This window comes from Trachinotus anak, unplaced genomic scaffold, assembly GCF_046630095.1.
Source record: "Trachinotus anak isolate AG129_WGS33_773 ecotype Australia unplaced genomic scaffold, CSIRO_AGI_Tana_v1 ptg000028l, whole genome shotgun sequence".
Lineage (NCBI taxonomy): Eukaryota > Metazoa > Chordata > Actinopteri > Carangiformes > Carangidae > Trachinotus > Trachinotus anak.
The window spans coordinates 9,129,296-9,143,098 of record NW_027273879.1 but is presented as its reverse complement, the minus strand read 5'-3'; the positions used below and the strand labels follow the sequence as shown (position 1 = coordinate 9,143,098).

The 13,803-nt window shown below is 41.0% G+C and overlaps 1 protein-coding gene across 12 annotated transcripts in view; it reads left to right on the top strand.

The window, feature by feature from the left end:
- Positions 1-168: 168 nt before the first annotated feature.
- dnm1a (dynamin 1a) overlaps positions 169-13,803 on the top strand; it is a 54,285-nt gene continuing 40,650 nt past the window's right edge. For all 12 annotated transcript variants that reach the window (XM_071465643.1, XM_071465640.1, XM_071465646.1 and 9 more), the window contains exons 1-4: positions 169-553; positions 12,398-12,471; positions 13,269-13,418; positions 13,591-13,794. In XM_071465643.1, the coding sequence (XP_071321744.1) occupies positions 393-553; positions 12,398-12,471; positions 13,269-13,418; positions 13,591-13,794 (589 nt within the window). In that variant the 5' untranslated portion in view covers positions 169-392. The remainder of the gene's footprint in view (positions 554-12,397; positions 12,472-13,268; positions 13,419-13,590; positions 13,795-13,803) is intronic.

The window sequence follows — 13,803 nt, the reverse complement described above, 5'->3', positions numbered from 1 at the left end:
TCCTGCACTGTAAACAGCACACTTTTGACAGGCATCACAGTGAAAGTGCACCAGTGTCACCCCCCGGCGGTGTGAGTGCAGAACTGCAGGGATCTCTCCTGAGGTAAATACAAGAGATCATCCTCATCCCCCCCCCCCCCCCCCCCCCCCCCCCGCCGCTGTGGAGCTCGGTTGAGAAGAGTGTGCATGTTCTGTGGCGGAGGGAGAGAGTCCGAGCTGAGGTGATCTGACCCACCGAGGAGGCGCAGTCAATGAAAAGCGACCCGGTGTGAGCGCAGTCCAACAAGCCCTCTGAAAGCGAGGGTGGCGAGGAGGGACGAAGAGAGGAAAGATAAGACATAAATCCCTCCCGGCTCTGACTAGGAAGACAGGCTGCCGATTGCACCGCAAAGATGGGCAACCGGGGAATGGAGGATTTGATTCCTCTGGTGAACCGCATGCAGGATGCCTTCTCCGCAATCGGTCAAAACGCAAACCTGGACCTGCCGCAGATCGCCGTGGTGGGCGGCCAGAGTGCGGGGAAGAGCTCGGTGCTGGAGAACTTCGTGGGGAAGTAAGTGGCTTTTTCCAGGCTGCGATGCGGCGTCGATGCGCCCCGGCGCACCACGCAAGCGGCCCCGCAGTAGCGTTTCGTTTCACCCTCTCCACATCCCAGTCCCCATCCCCCTTCTCGAGCAGGTTTATATCCAGCACACAGGCTTCACTGAGATCCCGTGAATGTCACCGAGTCCTCTAAATGCTGCACATTTCACCAGTTGGATAATTTTATCTCCCTGCTTCCATGAAGCACCGAGGCAAGAAGATTATTTTGTTAGGCCCACATAAATCCCCGGTGAAGTTCATCTGTTCACTGCTACATGATGTATTCACGGAAGCACAAAATTCCTGTTAAATGACATGTCTGGTTATGGGGGCTATATCGAGAAGATCTTCCTGATTTCATTGTCAAAATGACACCAATGTTGTACATGTTTGTCTTTATAAATCCTATGACAGCTGTCACAGGGGCAGGCTCAGCTTGGATGCAGACTCCCTGTAAAGCAGAAAGTCTATAGTTACAGGCAGCTTGCTTGATGTGTTGTTGTTTCTGTGACAGGGCCACAATCTTGTTCTCCAAAGGCTATTTAATCCTCAAGAGACAAGGGTGCAAAACGGTGCTGGCTGTATCTTTGTGAGGAGGTTTCAGTCTTGCAAACATGCACAGTTTTCTGTCTGTTGGAGCTGACAATGACGATGATGATGATGATGATGATGATGATATAAAATGAAGCCAGGGGAACAAATCTGATCTGTTATGCTGCAGTATGACCTTGCAGAGAGAGAGAGAGAGAGAGAGAGAGAGTCCACCTGAGCTTTGAGCCTTTCCAGCTCAGCTCCATCTGTCTGCCAGTGCTTATGCTGTAAATGAAGCTTACCTCATGTAGGCAACAGCAAGGGTGTCACTTTGCGAACTGTCTGTCAGCCCTGCTCGCTTGTATTTCAGTTGATAAGAAGATTTTTTTTTTGTGTGATTTCGTAGACTTTTATTCCCTTGGATACTCTATGCACAGAGTGTGTGATTCAGCAGTATTTCCTGCTTAAGCAAGGTCAGAGTGTATGCATACTGTGGCTCCAGGCCAGCTCACCCCCCACACTGAACAAGGGTTGGGTGGTCCACGCTGTAATATCAGTGACATATTGGGATTTTTAATTGATTCATCAGTTTCTGGCAGATGTAATTAGGCATGAACACATCTGACGTTGTTATCTTTTTTCATTTGACACCTTTGTTGTCTTTTCTCATGTTTGTTCAGCAGCTCAGACAGGTAGAGTGCTAATCCCCATCTTAACAGGTAGTAGGTGAGGCAGGCCTAATGTTTACATGTCAGGCTAATCTACACATGATGCTACCTGTGGAAGGAATATCAGTCTTATGGCAAAATATGTAGCCTACAAGTGCAATATAGGGGATTTAAAAGAAACTGACTTAGCATTATGCTCTTCTTTGTCATATTCACAATGGACAGCAGAACCAGAGATAGCATCTTTTTCCTTCCTTGTCAAAACCTGCTGCTACATTACTCAGAATACAACTCAAACAGCCACAAAAGGCTTTATATAGCTATCGACTTTGTGCTTCTCATGTGTTAACATTGACTATATTAGCATATATTGTGAATGTATGCTAATACATGAGAGAGCTTTATTCAGCTTTTCCGCATATGCAGTCGTTCTCGCTAAGAACTGTAAACAGACTTTGATGTAGCTTATTAAATTGGTGGATTTCCCCTTTAACTCCATATCAGCCCCTGGATCATCTCCAATATAAGAAATACTCAGTCTGAAACATAAAAACCAAACTGAAATGAATTTTTCTGGCTATTCGTACCCATTGTGTAGTATTTATTTTATACCTTTTCCTCTAATAGAGGAATCAATAGACACTTTATGAGCTTAATTCTTAATATTACCCCTGTCACATGTTAGCTCTCTTTGGAAGGTCTTGTTTTGATAAGAGTTTTTCCAGTAGTTTGTGCTATTACAACTATCTCTTTCTGATCATTAAACAGGCCATGCTATGCTGCACTCACCCAGCTGTAGTCATAGCAACTGCTTGTGTCTAATTACACTGCCTTACCCGAGGGACCAGTGGTTCAGACGATGGAAAAACCTAAGCATTACACGGGAATGTTATAATATGATGAATCCTGCCTTTAACTGTGCAGCAGATAACGCTGCGCCTCTTTTGCATGTGTCAGTAAGGCCTGCAGTCAGTGCCATCTTGCAGCAGTGAACAAACCACATTGCCATGTGTCAATGTATGCACTAGTCCAGCTGCAGTGACGTCGATCAGGTCCTCCTATCCTCCCCCTACTCCTCCTACAGCCTTCCACCTCCCCCCCTCCCAGTGGCCCATTGTCTCTGTGTCACCGGTCTAAATCAACACACACTTACAATACGCCGTGTTTACAAGTCACAACGCTTCTTTTCTCCCTCACTAGTTCCCCCTCCCTGTCTCTTGTCGAGACGTCAACATTGCAGCCTCTCATTTAACGTCATTTTCTATGAGTTTGGTAATCTCTTCTGACTGTCATCAAGCAGTGGCATGGTTGATTTTGGCAGTAGGAAACAAGGACTGATTATTTCTCTCTCACAGCTCTGGTCCTGGCTTTGTTCTCCCTCTGTCTGGTTTTGCAGCTTACAGTCAGCTCAGAAAATCAATACCAAAGTATGGGAGACTTATAAAGACATCTGCATTAATTATTTCACAAGGCATATAAGCCGTTTAAAATGCGCCTGGGTTTGCTTGTCTACAGAGTATGGCCTTAGGTAGGTGAAACATGGGGCATATAAGTTTTTTTTCTGTCTTTTAAGACTTGTGATAATTACCAAACCACTCTTTCTACATAGGGGAGATGGAATTTCAACAAAGCAGCTACAGGATCAACACAAACCTTGTTGAAGCACTTTAATGTACATCGAGACCCTGTCTGTCCAGATGGTTAACCATGACACCTTTCCTCTCAGGTGGATTAGATTTTGATTGTGATGCTGTTGCATGCCTGTCAGATGTGACATGGGGACAAGGACGGCTCACTGTACGTGATAGAGGCGCTGCTGAGATATGCCTTGCTAATGGTATGAAAAAACATTTGAGGACACTAATCAAATCGATCTGTTCCTCTAATGTGTCCTTCTTGCAGAGAGCCCACTGCTCTCTTCACAGTTTTCACTGTTCAGTTTACTCTTTATGACCTCAGTTCAATATCTGTGTCCCAGCCTTTTCTGTCTCTTTATTTAACTTCAACTCAGGCAGTGCTTTATTACCATAACGTTTTAAAGTGTCCAACTACAGAGTAAAGGCAGCAAGGTTAAACTAAAATTTTAGGGATCCAGCAAATGTGATCCTGTAAGAGATACAATAGCAATTGTTTGTCGTGAAATTGAAAAACCTTCATGTGCCATAAATACAATTACTTACTTTGACACCCAGGTGTTTTCATCGGTACCCTTTCTCTTGTCTTAGGCTATGACAAGCTTGGTTGTATTTGGCTGTGTTTGTGGACTGAATGAATAGCAGATTTTCATGAAAAAAAGTATAAAACACATTTGTCTATAAAATGTAATAGATCAGAAATTCACATAGTCCCTGATGTTGTCTTCAAAATTGTCAAAAACATCCAAAGATGTTCAATTTATGATGCCACAACAGCAGAGAAAAGCAGCATATTAGGTTACGTTTGGTCTTTTTGCTTGACTGAAGGCTGCAGATTACTTTCTTGTTGATTGACTTATCACTTAATTGACTAACAGCTCCAGAACCATACATGATATGTCTGTATATACAAGCATCAAGCATCATTCTTTATTAGCCCTCCATCTTCTATTTGTGTCCCGCTGACCAGCCTGTGAGCTGACATTAAAAAAGACATTTCACAAATCTGAATCTGAGCGCCACGCCTGGTTCCCATCTGTGTGTGTCACCTAGTTCGTATTTTCCTTCCCATGAGTCTCATTAGCACAGACAAAGCAGGGAGCTTCATTGGTCTCATTGCCGAACACATGCAGTTCCAGCTGGGTGAACCCTGTTAGTAGTTCAGGTGGAGGTGGGGATGTTTGGTCACACGTGGATATCTGACTAAATCTAACATTACTGCATGCTGAGTGTGGCATTTCATCTTAGACGGAGGCAGAAAATTAGAGTGAGTGTCACAAGAAAAGGAAAAGATGCATCAGATTAAAAGTCGCAGCAAAAAAAGGCAGTAATTTGATCAAAGGTCAAAGTGGGTCTGACAGCAATGCAGGAGCAGTGTTGATTAATTCATTAATCAATTAGGCGATCCACGAAATCACATGGCAACTATTTTGACAGTTGGGTCATCATTTTTCTTCAAGCTGAAATTCTCAAAAGCAAAACAAAAAATGATCTAGTTCCAGCTTCTCAAATTTGAGAAACATTGCTGCTTTTCTTTATCTAATGTGAGTTTCGGAAGTCTTTTTTAGACAAATTGTGATTGTGATTCTTTGACATTTTATTGATGATTGTGGAAATAAATAATTGGCAGATTTATTGATATTGAAAATAGTTGCACGGTTGTCATAGAGCTTTCTTTTCAATAAAATATAAATTGAGTTGGGTTTTCTTTTGGGAATTTGCAGTTCTAAAAGAATATGACAGATGTACCGCTGTCACAATAATAATGGTAGTGTCACCATGTTTAAATCATATAGTGTTTACCAATGTGCTCCACTATCCTGACTCTGAAAACGGGTCAGAAGCATTTCAGTTTTATAATTATTTCTAAGTATTTATACCAAAATTGTGCAGAAAATGTTTTATTAAATGGATTTGTATTTGAGTAGACACTAGAAACAAAGGTCGGGTACAAAGCTACTTATAATGCTGTGTGAAAGGCTGTCACAGAAAACAACAACAAAGTGCCACCAGACACACATGAGTTTCAGAAAAAGCTAAAAATCAGCACATTGAATTAATCATGCAACATATTAATCATTTAATGCGCTGCTTAGCCCAGTAGACAGCACAGTCAGCAGAGATAATGTTTACAGAGACCTGGCTGACAGTAGTTTCAGCACCACGGACAGCTCTTTCAAAAACAACCAAATCGGCACCACAGCTGCTTCTCCCAAAAACACAACAAACACTGAAAGTGGCTTTTTATATGTAATATTCATATCGTCACAGAAGAATGAATGATACTTCAGTTTACTGTCACTGTGGTGGATTATAGAAACAACAGCAGAAATTATTAGACTGGAATTCATTAAACGCATTTCGAATTATTATGAGGTCAGTTTTACAGCTGATAGGGACATGCAAAAGGAGACATGAGCAGAGAGGTCGTTTTCCTGGATTGTTCTCAAACCCAGGAGGATGTTGTTGCTGCATGGTGCGCAGCTCCGCTGGGTGAAGCACTTTGTTATCAAGTGAATGCTGCTGGCACCAGCACAACCCGGGAACATAAAAACACAGGGCAGACGGTTCTCTCCCCCGGCTGCCATCACTATTCCAACCTCCACACAGAGATTAACTTTATGATATATAGCTGGTTTCATGCATTACATAACACAGTGAAGGCTGGAAGCGTTTGGATGAGTAGCAGCAGCTTCACTCATGTGAAAGACAAGGACAGTGTACTGTAGCTCCATTTATTCTTTTCAAATGAAAGCCTAAGGAGGAGGGAGTGAATAGAAACACAGTGACGGCTAGTGCTTTAATGACTTAAAAATGGACAGGATAGACTATCAAGCATAGATAATGTCTAATGTGATTTGTTGTTGCGATTTTTTTCGGTGCTTCTCTGAACTTGTGAGGCGTGATTAGATTTCTGAAGGATTTTGTGTCTTTTTTTTTTCAAATAAATATTGAACTGTTGTGGTAACACTTTATTTTACTGGTCATACAGGTTCCCCAGTTTCCTATCTAATTGTAAATTGCCAGCAAGATTTCTGGAAAGGACTGTAGAATTTGTTACTTATTATAGGGCCAATGTTCAGTTGGTACATCTCAGGTTTTTTTCAAGTCCAATTCATTGCATAATCAAGAGCAGCAGGTCAGCTGGACATGGATAGTGTGAAATTTGTTAACTAAAAAGCAGGCGATTAAAAAACCAATGAAGAATAATTTCCAATAATTTATTGATCGTTTATCCTGGCTTCATCTTGGTTCAAATGAATCTTTGACAATTTTTCAAATCATTAATGTGTTATCTGTTCTTTCAAATGCCTCTGAAATATGTAACTAACACTAGATGTCCTGGTTCTGTCTAAAAAACGGATAAAGAAAGGTGTTGGTAAACAAATAAATACAGTAAGTAGGTAGTTTCTGAACTGTCTCAGAACAGGCTCGACTGACTATTATTTTCATGAATCGGCCGTTGAATGGCACAGGTAGAGTGAGAAAGCAGTTAGTGGGAAACAGAGGAAGAGAGGACATCATTTGTTCTGGTACTGTTACAGAGGATTACAACTAATCTGTGTTTGGATTGCAGCTCACCAACAATGCATTCTCCCATTGGCTCTAGTTTAATCTGGAATCCTACATCCACCCATTTCATTGGCTCCATCTACCTCTGAGCTTGACAGTAACGTGTGTGTGTACGTGTGTGTGTGTGTGTGTGTGTGTGTGTGCGTGTGCACTGTTCATCACCAAAAAGCAGTCTCATCCTTCTAAGACCTAAACGATGCCGGGAAGGAAAATGGCCTGTCTGTGCTGGTTCACGACTGTCAGGGTTGTTATTATTGCAGCACGCATTAGAGCAGGATTAGACACAGCTCAGTGTCTGACTGTGTCTGGGAATCGGAAGTGATGTGACGCACACAAAGAGAGCAGTTATTTGAATAAGTGCAAGGTCTGATAGGGAGCTACGATATAACATTTATAAGAGAATCAAATTCTACAGCTGATTTTTTTGTTGTGACAGTCATATTCTCACTGGGAGAACTGAGCAAATTCAAAAAAAGTTGACACTGAATAACAATGAAATACTTACACACTTTCTTCTAAAGCAAACATACACGTAGCCCAAAGAAAGATAAATGCAAACAACACACACAACACAAAGAAAACAACAACAACAACAGGATGAACCCACACATCCCACTCACCCCAATCTGGACAACTGTGGTCACGTAATGATTGAATGGCAACTTTTTTTTAATTTCTAAAGTAAAAATACTACTATTAATTGTTCTGACATTATTATAGTATTTATATAGATGATATGCTCCAGCAGAGAGTCACAAAACCAATAATGAGAAAAATATGCAGTATAAAAAACTTGTAAGGCTTGAAAATACACTCTAAAATGTAATGTTGTGGACGTGAAGCTCTTTTGTACAGATAAAAACTGTAAAGTCTGCTTGAGTGAATATGTTGTGTATGTATGTGTGTGTGTGTGTGTGTGTGTGTGTGTGTGTGTGTGTGTGTTTTGTACACCACTGAATGTGTACAGTTTTAAACAAAGAAGCAATGACTCACCTCTCCACAGCAGCTGGCACCCACTAGACGTGTGTGTGTGTGCGCACTACGGTAAATGACAGAGAATGAATGAATCAATGAATCATTGGCTAAATGTTTGTTCCATTTTATTAAGTCAATTAAATTCTTACTCGACATCACTGTAAATGAGGAGCAGCCCTCATAGGTTTCTCCATGTTTCAATAAATATTCATTGGCTGTAAAATAATTCAGCTGATTTTTGTGGTGCTATGAAAGAAATCAATTCAATTAATCTGGTTAATCAGCTGTGACTCTGCAACAGTGATAGTGAGTATATATGCCCACCCCCAACACTCCTACACACACACACACACACACACACACACACACACATACTTGTACTTCTATCTTTGTGAGGACACTCATTGACATAATTCATTCCCTAGCCCCTTACCCTAACCTTAACCATCACAACTGAGTGCCTAACCGTAACCCTGACCCTAACCTTAACCTAAACCTAATTCTAACCATAATTCTAAAACTAAGTCTTAAGCCTCAAAATGTGATTTTAAGGTGTCTCAAAAAGTGAGGACTGGCCAAAATGTCACTCACCCCCCCCCCCCCCCCCCCCCCCCCCCCCCCAGTCCCCAGACAGGAGAGATGCAGACGATAGGGCTGAATTAAAAAAAAAGAAAAGGAGCAAATGGAGATATTTTTGCAACAGGAAGACAGACTCTCGAAGATAAATTTTAAGGTTAAATCAAGCAGTTACCGATAAGTGCTCTCAGCAGCCAGCGTCCATCTAAAAGCACAGTATAACTGGCAACAATATATACCTATTTCACGATTCAGTAAGATAGGATTGGGTTTATATGATGATATATAACATGAGATGGTATAAATTTGTCAACCTTCAGAGATTTTGCCATATTGTTTATGGCTATCCGTAAATATTTCTGGATATCTTAGGCCATTTGTGGTTGCAGAACTACTTTCCAGCAATGTTGTGTTTTCTTTATGATTATGGCATCGATGTGATGAGATACCCTGATTTGTTGGATATGTAATATATCTACAGTATCAAAAAAAAAACTGAAAAAGGTGTCTGAGTCTCTATTTGTGTGTGTGTGTGTGTGTGTGTGTGTGTGGACTTGTTTTACTAAAGCCTGTCATGGGGTCAGAACTCCAAGAGTCCACTATACATGTGGGGTCTGACAGCTCTGTGGGGATCAAAATGCTTGACCACATGTTTAAATGGCTGGTGGAGGCTTAAAAATCTTATGTTAAGGTGAAGGTAAGGGTCTATGGAATGCATTATGTTAATGACAGTCTCCACAAATATAGTAAAACAAGGAGATGTGTGTGTGTGTGTGTGTGTGTGTGTGCGCTTCTGTCTCTGGCTTCTCCTTGTGGTGGCAGTTTGAGGGGAGGAGGAGGAGGAGGAGGAGGAGGAGTGCGAGGAAGACCTGCAGTTAAGGCCATCTGTCCCCTTGAAAAACCCGTCCAAGTGGGAGAAAGGGATAGCCACACACACCACACACACACACACACACACACACACACACACACACACACTGGCAGGCAGGTAGACCAGCAGATGGACAGACAGTCGTATATGCCAACAGAGAGCAGGGTTTCCTTTGTTGTACAAGGCTGCAGTATGACAACAGACACTGAAACAATATTCACAAATCAAGCCTCCTGCTGCTGTTGTATCCAGAGAAGCAGGTGTTGGTGATAAGCAAACATTAGCTGCAGCATGATGTACATGTATTGTCAGTCCTGTGGCAACACCCGCGCAGTCTGTCTGTCATATTCTCCCCTTTGCACTAAGTGACATTCTGCAGGTTAGAAAAGGATTAAGAAAGACTGAACTCAGCAGCCTGCAGTTTTATGAGATTATAACACTCACCACAATCTTTCAGAAAGGCTTCCTTTGACAGAAGTTCATAATCTTTTGTCACATTCATGAATGAGTTGTTTTTGATTGATGGAATGGCCTTTTATTGCCTGTTTTTGATGCAAATTACCACTCATGGACTCAGGTTATACTGTGATTTAGAATATTACACAGATGAAGATGTTTAGGTTCAAACATAAGACGGGTGGGGAGGGTCCTGTCTGACTTTTTCACTCCCAACCTCGTACAGATACCAGTGTGCTCGTTCTCCCAAATTAAAAATCTGTATATCTCATTGGGTGTAACTGATTGGAATGAATTAATGAATTTAGAAACACTGAATTTTCAGATGGAATTCACAAAAAATTTTTATTTAATGGCGATACCGAATCCCTGAATAAGGTCAGAATTAGCATACTATATAATACAGCTGCTTCTGCACATGATCAAAACTTGCAACTACTGTAACCATTACTCACAACTGTTTTATGATGTGCACAGCTACAGGAAACAGCAAACAACAATATAGACATAGTGAATGATAATTCCTCACATGTTAACCTGCACTCTTTGTTAAACATGATTCCCCCCGTTTAACGTCTAATTGCTGATATTGCTTTTCCTTGTTAGGTCATGATTTTGAAGCAGAAGCAGCTCAGCCCTGATTAACTCTCAGCTCATGACTCATGTATCCAAACTGCCTCCGGTTTTGCTTCAGGTTCAGACAGAGTCCTCGACTATTTCTTATTCATGTCGTTCAGCTGATTACTGTTGAGTTCCCTCATTAGATACTGGATCATTTTTTTTAACTTTGCGTTCTTTAGTGTAAAAACATTTTAAATCTTCTCAGTCTTTATATTATAATTTATCACTGAAAACAGAATATTTATGAAAACAGGTTTGCAGTACTTCATCTGCTTGCTTTAATAAACATTTTGTTACCGACCTGTAAAGAACGCAAAATATGCTTGAACTGTAGAGAAGTGAGAAGTGTCGCGTCAGCTGGTTGAGGAGCACACACACACTGCCAGTGGCGATCTGAGGCTGATGTTGCATAAGGAGCTGAACACCCCCCCAAAGAAATCAGCATCTTGTGCATAAGAAAGTATAAAAGACAGGTTGGAAGGAGGTCATCTGTACAACACATGGCTCTCCATAACACTCACTGCTCACTTCAGATACACCAGGATAACAGATGGGAAGCACATTAATCTGCACTATAAAGAAAATAGAAGAGAGAATATCCCAAATTACAGGATACATAGTGCTTTAGGAGTTGTGTTATTTTTATTATTATTTTCTGTCGTAGAATTACCAGAAAAAAGACTAGACGTGAAATCGCCAGGAGAACACTGTAAATGATACAACACTGGCTAACACCAGAAATTTAGGAGACACTGCTGAGGGGGCTAATGCCAGTGGCCGCATGTGCTCGGTTTTGTAGCTTTTTACTTGTGTTTTTATTCGCTTGTGAACTGTTAGTGTTACTGAGCTGTGAAATTGTTCCTCTGCAACATTTGGTGATTTTTCCATCTTGCTGCTGCTGAAAAAAAGCCAACTCTCTTTTTACGGACAAGCATTAAAACACAGTTTTAATCTCACAAAGCTGATGGACATTAGGGGTAAAAAATAAATAAATAAAAAGTCAATTCTGTCTGTTTTACCTTTGTTTATTAACTTTTATTTTATTAAACTTGTTAAGCAAATATATGAAGCTTTAAATGTCTCTGATGCACATTTTCACTGTCATTCAGTGTGAAATATGGTCACAATTCAAGTAATTTTTATAACTACTGACAGTGAATTGTAACAACACTGATGCATGTATCGCTTTATTAATGATATTTTTAATATACAGACAAGAAATGATGCAGTAAAGATTATCTGTATGAATGCAATATCAATATGAGTCTAAACTTTATTAATAGAGCAGAAAACTAGTTGACTAGTCAATAATATAGTCAATAATATAGCCCAAAAAATTATTTCGTAACTCACTTTCATTTTCTCACTTTCACTGTATTTTATAGGTCTATTTCAATGTATAGTAGAGGTATATCACTTGAGAAAAAAGGTGTTCAGACTGTAATATTTTTTGGCCATAATTTGTAACCATTTTTTATTTTCGTGTTGTGCTACCTGTAGAGACGGCACTGCAGTAAATGAAACAAACATTTAGCCTGGTGAGACCGCAGCTGTTGTGTGAGGATTTGTTGTTATTTAGCACTGCGCTGCGCACACAAACACACACATCACACATAAGCACACGTTCACACTTGCTCCTGGCACAGAGGGAATAACGCTGACTTCTTCACAAAGCCTCAGGATGCTGATTCATGATCACTGATTCTTGCTCTTTTGTCTTTTTGTCGTTTCATGATTCATTTTGTTAATGTCTCTGTTTCTCATTTCCTCACTAGGTTTATTTGTATTTAGTGATTGTATTTTCGATATCATTTTAGAGATTGACATATAGTTCTTCTTTAATTTCTGTTAGTCCCTGCACATTGTTTTTATCTGACCACTGTCCTTGTTGCGTGTCTGTTGTGTTACAGGGACTTCCTTCCTCGCGGTTCCGGCATTGTGACTCGTCGTCCTTTGGTTCTGCAGCTGATGAACTGTCCCACAGGTAAAAACATCTTGTCTTCCAGGTCATGGGATATGTATTTAATGCTAAGTGAAAGCTGAACTTACTTTAGTTTCACTTACAGATAATCTCACCATTTGTACGAGAGGTTTCATCCACTTGTCTCGTTCCTGACATTTAATATCTGTGGGTGATTTGCAGCTTGGTGTTACAGATTTATTGTCCATGAGCTGATGCAGCCCCAGGAGCTGTCAACTGACCATGGAAAATACACAGAAGTGTGTCTGTGAGGTCACCCAGAGGTTGTTGAAGGAGCATGAAGCTTGTATTTTAGCTTGACACTTTGAAAGCCTTAATAACATGAGAGAGGAGAGATTTTCCCTTAAATTGAGTGGGAGTTTGGTTGAAGCCAGCCTCTAGTGGCCATTAACCACATTGCATCTTGAGGCACTGCTGGATTGATTTCAATGTTCAACATCTTTATGTGTACATAGCAAGTTCAGCTGTGGTTGATTTATTGCTACTAGGGCTAACTCTTTTATTTTCATAGCTTCAGAGCTATATCCATTCTTTATCCTGTCCTTTTAAGTCACACAGAAAGAGCTGTCCCTGTTTCCTTTCTTCCGTCATTCTGGTGTTTGTATTTGAAATGTGAATGACATAACGGCCCCAGGAGAAGGAGGAGACAGAGAGCGACAGAGTGTAAACATTCCTCCTCCACTCTTCCAGTCTCAATATTTCATTGGTTTTGAATATATTGTCTTAATATTCTAATCTCCATTCCCCTTTTTCCGCAATTTCACTTTCATGAATGTGTTTCCTTTCACTGTTTCTCATAGAGTACGCAGAGTTTCTCCACTGTAAGGGCAAAAAGTTCACAGATTTTGATGAGGTCCGGCAGGAGATTGAGGCAGAGACTGACCGCATCACTGGGGCCAACAAGGGCATCTCCCCAGTTCCCATCAACTTGCGTGTCTATTCTCCTCATGGTGAGGCTTACACACACAGACACTAGTTTGGCGTGACTTGCAACTTCTTTTACAGTTGTATAGAATGAAAATTTTCATCCAGTCTGCACATCCTCATTTGGCAGCAATGCAATTTGTAGTTGTAGTTTGTTTAGTTTTCACTTAGTTCCTGTGTTCCTTTTTCTCCTCACAGTGCTGAACCTGACCCTGGTGGATCTGCCGGGGATGACCAAGGTGCCGGTGGGTGACCAACCTGCAGACATTGAGTTCCAGATCAGAGAAATGCTGATGCAGTTTGTCACCAAGGAGAACTGTCTGATGCTGGCCGTCTCCCCGGCCAACTCTGATCTGGCCAACTCTGATGCTTTAAAGATTGCCAAAGAGGTCGACCCTCAGGGTAAGTTAC